This window comes from Aethalodelphis obliquidens, unplaced genomic scaffold (assembly GCF_003676395.1).
Source record: "Aethalodelphis obliquidens isolate GAN/ISIS:26980383/991018 unplaced genomic scaffold, ASM367639v1 scaffold2, whole genome shotgun sequence".
NCBI classification, from domain to species: Eukaryota; Metazoa; Chordata; class Mammalia; order Artiodactyla; family Delphinidae; genus Aethalodelphis; species Aethalodelphis obliquidens.
The window spans coordinates 8,644,699-8,659,485 of NW_020837946.1; the positions used below are offsets into that span (position 1 = coordinate 8,644,699).

Here is a 14,787-nt window from a genome sequence, read left to right on the forward strand (position 1 = left end):
TCTACCTGGCGGGGAGTGACAGAACGAAGGGGACACCTACGTTCCATGGCTGAACCTCGGAGCAGGCCCACCTCTTCAGGGGCCAGATGCCAAGCCCTGTGAGTGAGCTGCTCCTTCCTGCCGCTCCCACCACGCCCACCTGCCCCCCCCCCGCCCCCACGGACACCTGCCCAGCCTACGGGTTGGAGGGCACCCGTCACCAAGCCGACACCCCGCCCCGCGCTCCCCACCCGCCTTTCCCAAGCCAAGCTGACACCCCTCCCCGCGCCCCCCACCCGCCTTTCCCAAGCCGGAATCACAAGTCAAAGATGTGTATTGTTCGACAGACACTTCTGAAAAGAGATCTAATTGAGAAAATATACAAGGCATTTAAGAGTCTCATCTCCAGCGAGCACCGAAGTCTGACTGGAGGCGTCGGAGCCCTCCTCTTCAGGGTTCAGGGCTGAGAAGGTTAGCACATCGAATCATCAGTAAAAACATGCAAAAGTGAGAAGGAAACGGAAAATAACGCTGTGTTCCCCCAAAGCAGAAGGGGATGGAATTTCAGAGCAAGGAGGCAGGGTGTACAAGTATCAGGTGGCTCTCCCTCCCTTCCCCCGGTTTTCCTCTCAAACGCCCCCGAGCAGGAGAAAGCAGGGAGCCCCGCCCACTCGGCAGGACCCACAGTGCATCCCTGCTCCGTGCTCAGCCCGCGGGGCTGCCCGTGGACAGGAAGACATCTCCCCACTTCTGCCCTGTTCCTTCTCTGGCTGTGGCTGCGGGGGACCCCGCTTGTGCTCCTGGGGGGCCAGGGCCCCCAGCCCTGGCTCCTTCCTTCTTTGGTTCCACCCGGAGATTGTGCTTGACGGATTCATCCCACTCCCCAAACTCCAGGCTCCCACTGGTGGGCTGAAGGCACTGACTGGAGTCCTGGGGAGACCCCCAGGACAGCCACCTTCCCCTGTGCTCTGGGCGGGTCCACCCCTGGGTACATTCCCTCCAGCCTCAGCGCAGGCCCGGGACAGGGGTGGGAGTGTGCTGTGCACGGAAAACAGCCTCTCAGACCTTTCTCAGCTGTGCAGACGTTCCTGAACCCCACTCCACCCCCCCGCCCCCAGCCCGCCCCTCGCCAGAGCCCCAGCATGCCTGGCCGTTCCCTCCAGTCCTCCCCTTTGGGCTGCCAGTGCAGCTGTGGGCCAGGCCCCCGGGGACCTGACCTCAAGATGGTGGTCACAGAAACCATCTTGGGGCGCTCCCTCCATCCCCCAGACTCAGGAGGTCAGCAGAGGGTGAGGCCTTGAGAGGTCACAGCTCTGGTACAGGGAGGCGGGCAGGGCTGGAGAGAAACAGGAAGACACGTCACATCTATGGAAAGGCGTCCAAAGTACAAGCTAAGCAAGGGGAAGGGCCAGAGTGGCCAGAAGAGAAAATGGAAGAGGGAAGGGGCGGGGCCTGGAGGGAGGGGCGGGGCTTCACGCCACCCCGCAGATGAGCGTCTCGACCACGAAGGTGTTCTCGAAGTGGCGGATGGCGTTGCAGTTCTTGGCCCCTCGCTTGTTGATCCCTGGGAGAGAACAGAGAAATCCCAGTGAGGCCTGTGTCCTGGCCTAGAACTGTCTGGGCCACAAAGGCCACCAGCCTCAGAGCCTGAGCAGGGCCTCAGGACCCGGGCCGGGGAGGAGGAGGCCCAGGAAATGAAACCCAGATTCACCCAGAGACAGCGCGGTACAGCGGCATGAGCTCAAAAGCTGGAGTCAGACCTCCCAGCTCGCCACCTTCTTGCTGTGAGACCTCAGAGGTGCTTCTTAACCTCTCTGTGCCTCCATTTCCTCATCTTTAAAAGGGGCGGCAAGAATAATGATGACAAGGATGAGGATGATGGTAACTTACACTCTCTTAGGAGGACATAAAGAGTGTAAAGCAGGGGGCTTCCCTGGTGGCGCAGTGGTTGAGAGTCCGCCTGCCGATGCAGGGGACGCGGGTTCGTGCCCCGGTCCGGGAAGATTCCACATGCCGTGGAGCGGCTGGGTCCGTGAGCCATGGCCGCTGAGCCTGTGCGTCCGGAGCCTGTGCCCCACAGCGGGAGAGGCCACAGCAGTGAGAGGCCCGCGTACCCGCAAAAAAAAAAAAAAAAAAGTGTGAAGCAGTGCCTGGCACGTAGTACGTGCTCATTAGCTGTTATTACTGCTGCTACAATCTGAGCTCTGACAGCTGGTCTCCAGCTACGCTGCCAGGCACTGCCAGAGGGTGGCCATGGTTTGGAGCTCAGGGCAGGGGCCAAGGTGGGTGGAGTCTGCCACTCACGCCTCCGGGTGGCCCTGCGCCGCAGCCGGTAGGTGTCCTTCCCGCTGCACAGGTGGTAGATGAAGGAGCCCAGGGCCTCCTTGTCACTGACATGCTCCGTGACCACCATCTCCTCCTGGATGATGTACGTCTGTGGGAGGTAGGTACCCCTCTGCAAAGGGAGTGGCCACAGCACTGGGTCAGTACCAGGGCTCGCCACTGTCGGTCCCCGACTGCCCATTGCGCTCGCCTCCCTCCTTCTGCTAGCTTGAGCCGAGCCCCCCCCAGCGCCTGCAGTGCCCATCCAACACGCCCACCCCCTCATCCACAGCCTGCATGGCTTGCCTTTCTGACGTGCCTAGGCACTATCTGCACCTGCACTGCCATGAGTCACGTGTGTGCGAGTCTGGTCCCACCCTAGGGAGAGTGCTCCTCGGGGGCAGGGCCCCCATCACCTCCCTGCACTGCTGACACGGGGCGACGCGGCGCATGGCCATGAACACTAAGGAAGCTGGTCTTGGGGTTCTGCCCAAGTGAGGGAGGCAGAACTGGGAGGCTGGTGGGGGGCAGAAAGGAGAGGTGTTGACTCTGAATGTGGGATAAGGGAGCTGGAGGCGGGGGGACCAACCTGGGGTGCTGGGTCCAGCTGACAGCAACGCCCAGGCCCCCCATCCTTCCCTTGTCTCATGGAGGGAGGACAAGGGAGAGAAGATGCTGCCGGGGCCCTGCTCACCTTCACATTCATGAGGAGCTCCCAGAAGTTGCGAGGGGGCAGCACGATGGTGGTGTTGAGCTCAATGACATAGCACTTGTCCAGGGAGATGTCGTGATAGGCAGTGAGACCCTGAACAGGAAGAGGGGGCCGCGTCAGTCTCCGCAGGTGAGGGACTGGCCCCGGCGGGCTGTATGAGGCACGAACCCCACCGCACCCATGACGCACCCAGATTCCTCAGCACCGGGGCGGGGACCCCTTCTCCCGCTCCTCTCCCAGCCTGTGTTTGTAGAAGGTTCCACTCACTAGATGAAAACACTATTAAATGCTTCGGTTGTGACAAGGATTCTTCTTGGGGGTATACAGCCGAGGTTTGAATTTCAGGGCAACGTCCCCCCTGTGCATCTCACCAAAGCTGGGAGGTCCCACCACCCCTATGGACAGCCTGGACCCTCAGTGAGAGATGCCCCTCCCAACCCCGGGTGCTGCATCTCGATAAGATGTCAACACGGAAACAGCTCAGTAAAAAGGAACACTGGCCTCGCCTGTTCCAGCCAGCGTCCGCAGCTGGCAGGTGGCCAAGGAGAAAATCAACCGTGACTAGTTCACATTCAGTGATAACCGCATGACGTATATGATAAAAGCGGTCTCTTTAAATCCCTGATTGACCTAAACCGTAGATATCTACTCCATGGTTTATATTACACGGTATGTACTCCAAGTCTGTACAAGGGGCGTGGGCGTCCTCCTTTCACACCTGTTCCTCCTCGTGGCACCCCCCCCCTCGCCGCGCCGCCCCCCCGCCCCGGGTCCCTGGCCGGCCTCACCCGCTGGAAGTCGTGGATGATGTCTGCAGGGTCACCGCCCCCAAACTGGGGCACCGGCACGTTGATGCGCTCGTAGTTCTCCTCGAGGTAGATCTTTACGTCCTCCTCCAGCTCCATGCGGGTGCGGGCCTGCGAGGTCAGGGAGTCCTCGTAGAGGACGCCGCAGTGGAAGAAGTTGTCTCGGGCCAGCTGAGCAAGGAGGGGGGCGGGGGGAGAGAGGGAGGGAGAGAGTCTGGTCACACAGCGCCCTCCGTGAGACCACTGCTGCCTGCCCAACCACTCCCAGCTCTGAAGGCCTGGGGAGGCAGGGAGGATGGGTCTGTGACACCCATTTCACAGATGGAGAAACCAAGAAACATGGGGAGTCAGGGAGGGTGAGCCGGGTCTGCCAGTTCCTAGGAGGACGACCTCTTTGGGCCTCAGTTTCCCCATCTGTAAAACAAGGTGACCTCTCAGGCCCCTCTGGCCTCCGAGTCCATGAGTCTATGGCTGTGAAATGGGGCAGACCAGCGGGGGGACAGACACCTGAGAAAGAGCCTGGGGTCAGAGGGGTGTCCTCAGGGGCAAACAGGGGGACTCTGGGTTGGACAGGCTGGGCCCTGCAGGGTGCCACCCTCCGCCACCACCAGGGGGTGCTCGCCCGCCCTTCTTGCCCCCTTTGCGGGGCCCTGCAGACCTTGGAGGGAGGAGGCAGGAGCTGAGAGGCAGCCGTTATCAGATTCTGGTGGCACCGTGTCCAACCTCAAGCAAGGACCCACCACCTTCCCTGGATCCTGTGCTTCCTGAGAAACCTACACAAACATGGTGTCTCCTATATGAGGGGCACGCCTAATCACTCCATCAGTAAGGGAAGGGAGGGAGGCAGCCTGGCGTGACCGAGGCTACGTGACTGACCGGTGGACCGCGGGCCCCTCGTACTTCTCCAGGGCCTCCTCCAGGTCCAGCCCACGATGGGCAGACACCCCTTTGTCTGTTTTAGTGTAAGCTGTCCCGGGAGGATGAATCATCACACAGGAATCATACTGTCCCAGGGTGTAGACCCAGAGGCTGCTCTGAGGTTCTCCTACTCCCTGGGAATTGGGGTGGGGTGAGGAACCCCAAGAGGGCATGAGGGGGGGCTGGGATCAGAGGGGAGGTCCAGGGCAGGGCCACAGCCGCAACAGGAGAAGGCCCCAGAAAGTGACAACCAGGAACAGGTGGGGAAGCAGGCCGTGGATGGAGGGGAGCTGAGGTGTCAAGGGTAAGGTCACATGGACTGCAAACTCTTTAGTCATTTCCACCGTAGAAAAACTGGATGACAACAAAGTCAAAGTCCAATGCTTGAGGGTGGGAAGAGGTCACTTGGGTCATAAATGACTGGCAATTCCCAACCTTTTTGTCACCGAGATTCCCCATTCGTTATGTTTATGGTTATTCTATTAAGCAACCTTTCATTTAACTACCTTCAGTTCTGAGAGCTTGGTGGCCCTGCCTCCCTCCCCAGGCCTGGGCTGATCGCAAGGTTGCTGTGACCACGACCAGTTCTTTGGCCCAGCCCAGTTCTTTGGCCCCGCTTCGTGCCCAGCTTGGTTGTGTGAGCAGATAACCAGGGTGTGATCATAGGTGGAGATGACTGTCTATAAGCCACCCTCCACCCTTCATGGTTTATAGCCCAAATGTCCACGCGTGGAATGTAAGTCCTTAGAGCAAGATCCATGGGCACAGGGGCCGGGCTCTGAAGGGATCGCAGAGTTCCAATGTCTGCTGCACCTGAGTTTCTGGTGCTAATGCCCTGGGGTGACGCTGTGGGAAGGGGCTGCGGGCCTCACAGCCCAGATTCCAATCCCGGCTCCCCCATCGCCGACTGTGCTCCTGGGAGAGCTCCCTGTCACCCTCAGATGCAACCAAAGAGCTAGGTAAGGACACGCCTCTGGAGCCCATGGCAGTCAGAGGACGGGGACCGGTCCTGTCTCCCGGACCAAGACCAGAGAGAAGGAGGCAGGTCTTCTGGGCTTGCCCGGGCACCCCTCCCACCTAGGGGGCGTGTCCAGGGCTTCCTGCTGTCCCCTCCTCTCTGCGTTCACAGGGCCTGATCCTGCCGGCCCACACGGCCCACACCCGCGGCAAACGCTCGCCCTGCCCTGCCCTCTCTAAAACGCCACTCTTTCTCCAAGGCCCCGCCTCCCTCCGCCCCACCTCACCTGAGCGAGGAAGAAGTATCTGTAGATGTAGACAGAGGCGAACACCAGGCCCATGAGCAGTACGACCATGCCCATCGACAGGTAGCACAGGCCGCCCACAGAGCTCCCCTTCTTGTAGCGGTGGTAGGGGGGCCGCTCCTCCTGTGGACAGCAGTGCAGGGTCAGCCCCGTGGTGGCCCCGCACCCCTGGGAATCCCTGCCACCCCTTTCCGGAAGCGAGACCTCACTCTGCTGGCTGGGAAGGAGCCTTGGAGCAAAGGGAGGGGAGGACGACGCTCAGGACACACAGAGCATCGTCTCTGGAAGGAAAGGAAAGCGTTACCAGGACTCCCCAGCTGTTCCCATCTAAAGAGAAACGGAGCCCCACCTTGGACCCACGGGGACTAAGCAAGCGTGTTTTGAGTCACCCACGCCATTAGCCCCCTTCATTATACCAGTTGTGACCACAGTAGATTCTTTCAAATGTAGAGGGAGGGGGGAAGCACAGATATGGCCTTGGTGACTGAGCCAGGCCTAGGAACCTGTAGGAACTGGAGTGACTGGGCTGGCAGGGAGCCGCTGCCCTGGGCAGTGGGGACCAAGGAAGGCTTCGGAGGTAGGAAGTGACAAGATCCACCTGAAAGCTGGAGTGCCCAGAGGGACCGGGATGGGGACAGTGGGGGTGGGGAGTCTGCTGGGCTCTTCCAAGGAAGCTGTGGCAGGAAACGGTCACTGACCAGTGGGGACAGGGCTCTGGGAGGCCCGCAGGGTCTGGGCGTGGGAGCTCGCACCCTCCGGCCACCCCGGGCAGAGGCCAGCCTGCCGGGGCGGCGATGGCATCACACGGGCGCTGGTGTCGAGCAGGCTGTCAGAAGCAGGCCCACAGGGTGAAGTCTGGAGGCTTCCGGAAGCCTCTGCCGGGAGGGGAACGTGGCTGCCGGCGGGCAGGCCAGGGCAGGAGGTTCCTCCAGGCTCAGGTCCGGGACAGTAGCTGCAGGACTGCCAAGGAGCAGCAAGCCAAGCGGACCCAACTCCGGTCCGCACACGTCTGGGCCAGTGGCCGGAGGCGTGTGTAAGGCTCGGCAGCCCTGCGTTCCCTGGGGCGCTGGACGGAGAATCTCGTGACTCGGGCTCCTCCCAGCTGTGTGAGCTCGGCCATCGCGCGTCTTTGTGCCCTTCCTCACCGGCACCCCTGCCCTAACCCGGGCCTCCTTCACCCTGGAGATGTTGCAAGAGCCCCAGGCCCGGCTCTGCCTCTGGGATCCATCATTCAATCCCTCCTCCACGGTGTCCGGATGCAGCCGGGCGAGGGTAGAGGCCAGTGCCCCTGCCAACCTCAAGGAGCTGTGGCAGAGGTGGGGGGGCAGGAGGGGAGCCTGGGCCTTCTCACTCCGGCCCCGCCGCTAACCGTCTGCTTAGCGCTCTGTGCCCGCTTCCACTCTTCCCTCATCCTGCTTAGCGGGAGGTCGGCAGTGGGGACATGATGCAGGTCCAAGTTACCCAAGACAGGCCTTTATTCTCAGGGCGCACAGGGGGCCCAGCCTGGTAGGGGCGGGGTGCAGGGCCTGCTGTGCTTGGGGCACATGGGGGTGTGGGACCTGGGCCTCAGGGAGTAGAGGGGCATCCCATCAGAGTGGGCGATGCCTCCCTGCTTGGAGCGCTCCCCTCTCCCCACACCCTTTCCTCAGGAAAAGGGTAGAAAATGCCTGAAAGACACCCCCCCCCCCATCACGAGGCACGTGTATCACCAGGCCAGTGGCCCCCAGCCTCCAGCACCATGGGATGGAGACACAGGATGGAGAGGTGACCCGGCCCATCCCATACCCCCTCACAGGCTGGGCCGTCTGCAGGCCTGGGGCCTCTCCCCACCCTGGCCCTGCTGCAGGGGTGCTGCGATCGAAACCAGAGAAGCACCTGATGAGACCACCCCCCTGGCTGGCACCTCCTCGGCACGCTGGGGCTCCCTGGGGGCAATAACCAGGGTCACTAGCACACTTGGGTGGCCACTGCTCACAGGGCCTCCAGGGACAGCTGCCAGGGGGAGGGGGTGGGGGACTGCAAGCGTTTTGACTTTCCAACGGGCTCCCAGGATCAGCCCAGGATGGGGCGACCCGATGACCAAGCTCTGCCAGTGTCTCCAGGAACAAGCCACCCAGGGGCTCCAGCCATCCTCAGTGGCTCCTAAGGAAAGGTGGGTGACGCAGAAGAAAGGCGCCACGCCCACTGGGAATCCTGCCCTGGAGGCACAACATTTGTATTTAGCGAGACCAGTGGGGCTGCAGGGACCCAGAGGCCCCCAGCAGGGGCTGCGATCCATGCGTGGGGAACATCCCAGCCTCCGGACCCTCCAACCCTCTGCAGGTCCTCCTGTGAAATGTGAACAGACTCCTCCTGACAGGGTTTTGTTGGGATTAAAGGAGACAGAGACCCTGAAAGCCCTTTGTAAAGGATAAAGTGGTAGATAAAAATAGCAGATCTTTATCAGCTAAAGCTCTCCTTCTTTTTTTTTTAGGGCCACCACGAGCCAGCTGTCGAGGCTGCACAGTGGCCATGCTTTGCTCCTGCAAACCAGAAAAGCAAAAGCAAGCTTATGAGAACCGCTTTTAAAAAAACCAGAAAACAAAAAAAAGTCAATGGGCTACAAAGCAAGAGCCCGAGGGCCAGCTCCACAGTTGAGGTTCACAGACGAGGGGAGGCCTGCCAGTTTTATAGCTTCCTTTCTGCTCCCGGCTGGGTCAGGTGTTTCTATGTGCCTGGGGGAGGGGCCGGGCAGGGGGGCCAGGCTGCCCCAGGTGGGGAGGTGGTCAGGGAGGACGGAGAGTGGGGAGCGGCTCCAGAGGAAAATGAGGCAAGTGGCTGAGGACAGCCTCCAGCCAGGACCCCTGGATCCCACCCTGTGTCCTCACACGTCTCTGTGGGTGTGCCTGTGAAGGCTGGGGATCCTCCCCTTTCCTAGAGCTGTGGACAATGGCTTCCTATCCTGCTCCTACAGACCCCCTAGGGCACACCCATGGCTCACGCCCTGCACCCCTCCCTACATGACACGCAGAGGCCAAACCCCCAGAAGCATCATGGCTGAGCAGGAGGGATGGAAGGGAAAGCAGGACCAGAGGCTGCTGGTGTCCCGGCTTCGAGACAGAGGCACTGGGACCGGGACGTAAAGCCCCAGGTGGGCGGGAGGCCCCTGAATCCTGCCCTCGCTGGCAGTGCTTGAAAGGTCAGCCCCGAGCTGCAGCCCTCAGAGGCCTCTGGGGAGCCTGTAAGCAGCCTGGGCTGGAACCTGGGGCCTCACCCCTTAGGATCCGGGCTGCGCAGCTCACCCAGAATGACAGGAATGACGGCCGAGGGGCCTGCTTCCCGAAGCCCCCAGCTGCTTCACCTGTCATGCTGGAGCCCCAGGAGAAGGCCCCCCCTCCACGGAGCAGTTACCCACAGCCACGCATCTGGGGGCTTCCAGAAAGTAGAAAAATACTGCTTCCATGGCAACTGGGCTTCCTGAGCCACAGGCCTCGCCATGCACTCGTGTGGGGCACGTGGGCCACATGTCCGGGGACCCGAAAGGGGCCCAGGCCTAGGCCTGCCTGTTTCACGGAGCCTGCAGTGGAGCTCCTTAAATGATTAGGCAAAGCCAGGGCCAGAAGAGCCAGGGGGAACCCAGCCAACTTAGGCATTAACTCAGAAGACCCGCGGGGCTCATGGACAGAGCTCCCCAGCTACCTTCCCTCGGTAAGGATGTCGAAATGAACCGCAAGCAGAGTAACTACAGTTGCAGGCTGCTCGGAGGCGGCTAGCAGGGGAGCCAGAAATGCAGCCACAGCAGGCCCGGGCAGACGGCTGGGGGCGGGTCTCGCCTCACCTCCCCAGCGCCAGTGCCCCCTCCTCAGCATCTTTCTTTCCCAGGCTGCAGACCACAAAGGCAAGGGCACCAGTGAGAGAGAAAGAGAGAGAGAGACAGACAGAAGCCTAGCAGGGGTGGGGGGACTGGGCCTCTGCCCACGGAGCATGCAGAGCTGTGCTCAGACGTACAGACGTCAGCTGGGTAAATGCTGATAAGGCATCGTGAACTTGCCATCAGGGAAACCCACTCCTGCCCTGGGACCCACCGGTGCCCACGGTGCAGGCCGTGTGAGGAGGAAGGGCACGGACCCCGAGGACACTCCCGACAGCCCTCTGCACTGCTCTGCTTGGCTGGGCCAGGCAGATTCCCTCTTCTGTTCTGTACCTGACAGTCAGGGTGGGACCCCAGAGAACAAAGGCTGGGGGGAGAGAAGCAGAGCTGCGGCTGGGAGGGCTCTCCTGGGGGAGACACAGCGCGGAGACACTGCAGGGGCTGCGCTTCCCTGCTCTTACCATAAACATTTTTTTTTATGGTAAGAGAAACTCATCCTCTGTGGCAATCTGCTGACAGCCTTGAAACGTGCAAGGATGGGCCGCGGGGAGAACAGAGAAGAGGGAAATGAGAGAGAAAGCAGAAAAGCCACTGCGGCACAAGTCTAAACGCCACAGCCCCTCAGGAAAGGCCCAGGGCAGGCGGGCAAAGGGCAGGACTGCCCATTCACCAAGGTCCTCTTGGCCCAGGCCGCAGGGCTGGCGGGGATGGGGCACTGGGGCAGGAGGACGCCAAGCCCTGCGATCCACCCTCCTGGCCGGCAGGGGACCCTCCCCCAACCGCTCCAGGAGACTCAGCTCCCTCCTGCCCAGGACCTGAGGCCAGGATGAGGAAAGTGAAATCTGATCCCCAGGTATGCGGGCCGGGGGAGGGGGTAACACAGGGGCCATTAATCAAAAGCAAAAGCCAAGGAGAAAATTCCAGCGCTGAGATGACTGTACTGAACACGGTTCCCTCCCCTTGCAGGCCCCCAGCCCGGACTGTTCGAGTCTCTACATGCCCACACCTGGCTGTGTGTGTGTGTGTGCTCGCGTGCACACACATGGGGGAGCAAAGACACAGGCAGATCGTAGGGAGAGGGGAACTGGGCTGAGAGGCCCAGGGCAGGCCAGCGGGCCTCCAAAGGGGAAGAATCCAGCCAGAGCGTACTAAGAGGGGATGCTCCCCGTCCAGCCCACCTTCCAGGCTGGCTTGCTGCCAGCTGCCCATCAGCGCAGGCCCCTCCTCATCTGGGAGGCAAGCACCACATGGGGGGGGGGGCAGCTGGAGGCGCAGCTGGACCCTCACACCCATCCCTTCCTGGCCACCGAGGCACCTCCTTCCAGCGGCACATGTGAGGACAAAATCCTCCTTGTTTCAGTTTTTACTCAGAAGCAGGGGGAGGCCCAGTGTGAGAGTGTTCCTGCCGCCCTACCCTGGCCCCTGGGGCCTGCACACAGGTTGAAATTTTATTAGGACAGCCAGAGGGTGGCTCACTGGTGAAAGGCACTCGTGAACTCATCTGTTCATCGAGTGGTCCTTCCAGGGCTTTAAATCTTATTTTCGAGTCCAGTTCAGTAACCAAGGAGGGTTCCAGGGTCACCCCGAGCTGAAACAGACCTTCTGATACGCTTTCCTCCGGCAGGCCCGTCAGCGCGGGACAAACCCAGATGTCCTGAATGATGAAGCAGCTCCTAGGGCTCCCAGTCCGCTCGCCCCAGGCCGATGCGGTCCTGGGCTGCTGTGAATGCTGGGCGTCTGCTGAGCTCACTGGGCGACATAGGAGGCAAGAATGGGGGGGCCTTGCTCTACGTGGGGCACTGGATGTGGGGGAAACGTACCCACTGGCCAGGCGAGGCCACAAGAGGCTCATAGAAGTGCACTCTCTCCCCAAGGCTCCGATTCCACTAGGCGACTGGCAGAGCCAACATGCGACACCCCAAAGCCTCCCCTGATCCCCTGAGGGCCAGTGAGCTGTGAAAGCTTACTAATAAGCAGATCTGTCCTAAAGGGGCTGGGATTTTCATCTTCCTCCAGGGGCCCCATCGCTCCCCCTTGCCAATTAAGACAGCCAGGAGACCCTACCCAACTAACAAGGGCTGGGGGCGAGGCACACTCAGCAGGCTCAAAGCCATTGAAAACAGCACAGGGAAAATGTTGATATTTCCATTTCACGCTGGATGAGGGGGAAGAGAGGACGCTTGACTTTGGAGCCAGAAGCTGGATGTCAGTTACCGCCAAGGCGACGCTGGCATCTACCATCCCGCCTGACACCCGTCAGCTGCTGCCGGAGGATGTGGCACTCCTGTGAGATTCGGCAGACCTTCTGGTGGGTTTCAAATCCATCCTTCCACTGTCTGGCTGGTCCTCCCTCCTGCCCGAATCCTATAGCTTTTGGAGGCAGGGTCCAGTTTTCCAGGCCTCAGCTGGGTGCCTGGCCCTGGGAGTAGCAGCTGGAGAAGACAGGAGTGGGTGTGCTGCCTTGGGCCCCCAGCCCTGCACCCTCCAGGGGCTAAGTGGAAGGGAGGAAGGAGGTTTAAAGGGCCCCCTGCAAACTTTTAAAGCTGCAGGCCATGCCTTCAAATATGAAGTGTCCCCACCCCCAACTAAGCATCAGAAGCAGATGGAGCTGCTCTGGTGGCGGCTGCAGAGCACCCCACCCCCTGGAAACCCAGCCCCGGGGGTCACTGATGCTGCAGCGACCACACCAGGGCAGGGGAGCGTGCCAAGGCTCTTCCTGGAATTCCTCACTTAGGTGTCTTTGCTCTGGCTATAACACCCACCTCTGAGGACCCTCTCCTGTGTCCTCTCTTCCAGGGCACAGGTCATCCTGAAGCACCCACCCTCCCATACCCCCCCCCAGCAAGGTTTAGTTTGAGCCATCAACTTGGGGAGGGGCCTTGGCGCTGAGGAAGACTTCCCATGGGGGGGGGGGAACGGGAGCTTGGTGCGCCCCAAGAACGCCAGGAGCGACGGCCGCGTGGAAGCAGCGTAGACACCTCTGCCGAGACACTATAGAGCCAGGCTGGACCAGCTCTCTCTCCCTCCCCTCCTTGCCCGCCACGCGTCCTGCCCCCTCTGGGCCCTCCCCCGGTCGGACTCCACGCAGCTCAGACAGTTTTCCACGGCGGAAATGCCTCTTCTCCCCCAGGCCGGAGGGAAAGGGAGGGGGGCGGGGTGCACCGAGGCCCGCCTCCACAAAGCGCAGCCTGGGTGCTAGAGGGCACCAGGGCACCGCGGAGTGGAGGGGGTAGCCCAGTGCGCGAGGGAGCCGGGAGAGGAAGGAAGAGGGCAGGAAGGCCCAGGCGGCAGGGGGGGCGGTGGGATCAGGGCACCCAGCCTCGTAACCCCGAATCTCGAACCCCGGACGTGCGGCCAGGCGGATTCTGGTTTATCTCCATTTCATGTATCATCGCTTTCTGGTCCACCAATTCAGGTGCAGACCAACAGCACATCCCTTGGCCCCAGCAGTCCCCCGTTTGGGACGCAATCAATAGTCCCGCCCCCTTCGTTGGCACCAGAGCCCCTCTCCCCATTCCCCACCAATCACAACCCACCGCCCTACTTTGGGGAAACAATGTCCAACCCTCCTCCCATCCCCCACCTGGGGACTCGACCCGCGGCCCCTCCTCCATGATTGGAAACAGACACATATACCCCCACCGACATTCCTCGAACCTCTCCGGACCAGCTCCCTCCCCTATTCGGGGCCAGGCGCCTAGGGCTCGGTCCACTTTTGGAAGAGACCTTGAGCGCTTCCTCACCTGGGACCATCGACTCGGAGCCCCTCCCATTCTTCAGACTTAAGCTTTCGGCTGCCGCAGAGGGCCAGGACCCAAGGCCCCTCCCCATTCTGGGATGGATGACCCATTCCGGAATCCCACCCCCGGTCCGCTCGAGACTCCGGGGTCCCGATGCGCCTCGGGTAGTCGCCGGGGCCGGCAAGGCGCGCTTCGACCCCCCGTCCCTCTCACCCGAGACGGCGTCAGCAGGATCTCAGCGGCTGGGGCGGGCGCCGGGGCCGAGGCCGAGGCCGAGGCCGAAGCCTTGTCGGCCTTGTCGCCCTTGATACCGGCCACCGCGGGCTGGAAGCTGATCTTCACCATGGCTGCGCCGGGCCGCGCGTCCGCCCTGCAGCCTCCGGCCGTGCAGCCACTCTCTGTGCAGCCTCTATCTGTACCACAGCCGCTCGGTTCTCCGCAGGCACCGGAAGTTTGGATCGCGTTGGGTCCTTTTCTCTAACCCCACCCCCAGCCCGCCCCGCCCCCGCCCCCCCCCAAGGGAGGGCCTTGGCGCCCGGCGCGCCTGCGCCCCCCTCCCGCTAGCTGGGCGCGCAGTGACCGCTGCCGGGCGCTGCCTGGGGAAGTCTAAGGTTCCTTTAACCACTCACTCACTCACTCCATCCATCCATCGCATCCATCCATCCATCCATCCAATCAGGCATGGACTCAGTCCCCATCGCTGCTTTATCCCTTCCAGCTGCCTCTCCAAGACCAGCATCTCCAGAACATACAGTCTTTGTTAAAACCGTGTTTGCCAGGCAAATGCATCTTCTAGACAAGCTCCCCGTGCCCTCTATCCCACTTCATACCCTCCTCTTTGGAAATGCTGGAGCCCCCACTGAACCTGCCCACACCGCTCCCTCCTCCCACTTCCTTTTCCGACGTGTCCTGGGCCCTGGCAGGAGGCTTCAGGGCCAGGTGCCCAATTGCTTGCCTTTATCCTGCATCCTGCATCCATCTACACCACCTTCATTCTCCATCATCCTTTTTCCTTCACCCTTAATTCCTGCAGAACCTTCCTGGGGGTGCACGCGGAGGACACTGGAAGCAGAGAAATGAGGGCAGCCCCTGCTCTTTCACTCTCTTGTGTAACCTGTGGCCTCAGTTGCTGAGTGAAGGGTTCTGTTGGCCATTTCTCACCCACCCAGGAGGATTACGGCAAGTGTGATGGGAAGAT

At 61.4% G+C, this 14,787-nt stretch overlaps 1 protein-coding gene across 1 annotated transcript; it reads right to left on the reverse strand.

Annotated features, from left to right (window-relative positions):
* Positions 1-313: 313 nt before the first annotated feature.
* ITM2C (integral membrane protein 2C) lies at positions 314-14,148 on the reverse strand. Its single transcript, XM_027118741.1, has 6 exons — positions 13,803-14,148; positions 5,982-6,122; positions 3,802-3,990; positions 2,996-3,106; positions 2,284-2,434; positions 314-1,543 (listed from the first exon to the last, which is right to left on the reverse strand). The coding sequence occupies exons 1-6, from the start codon at positions 13,932-13,934 to the stop codon at positions 1,452-1,454; spliced, it is 816 nt and encodes a 271-aa protein (XP_026974542.1). The 5' UTR covers positions 13,935-14,148; the 3' UTR covers positions 314-1,451.
* Between the last annotated feature and the right edge of the window lie 639 nt (positions 14,149-14,787).

Excerpts from the sequence above, each read along its gene's own strand:
- ITM2C (XM_027118741.1), bottom strand. The coding sequence starts at position 13,934 with ATGGTGAAGATCAGCTTCCAGCCCGCGGTGGCCGGTATCAAGGGCGAC. Across the intron at positions 6,123-13,802 it reads TCCTGCTGACGCCGTCTCGG|GAGGAGCGGCCCCCCTACCA; the intron begins GTGAGAGGGACG and ends TGCTGTCCACAG. Across the intron at positions 1,544-2,283 it reads GCGCAGGGCCACCCGGAGGC|GGATCAACAAGCGAGGGGCC; the intron begins GTGAGTGGCAGA and ends GTTCTCTCCCAG.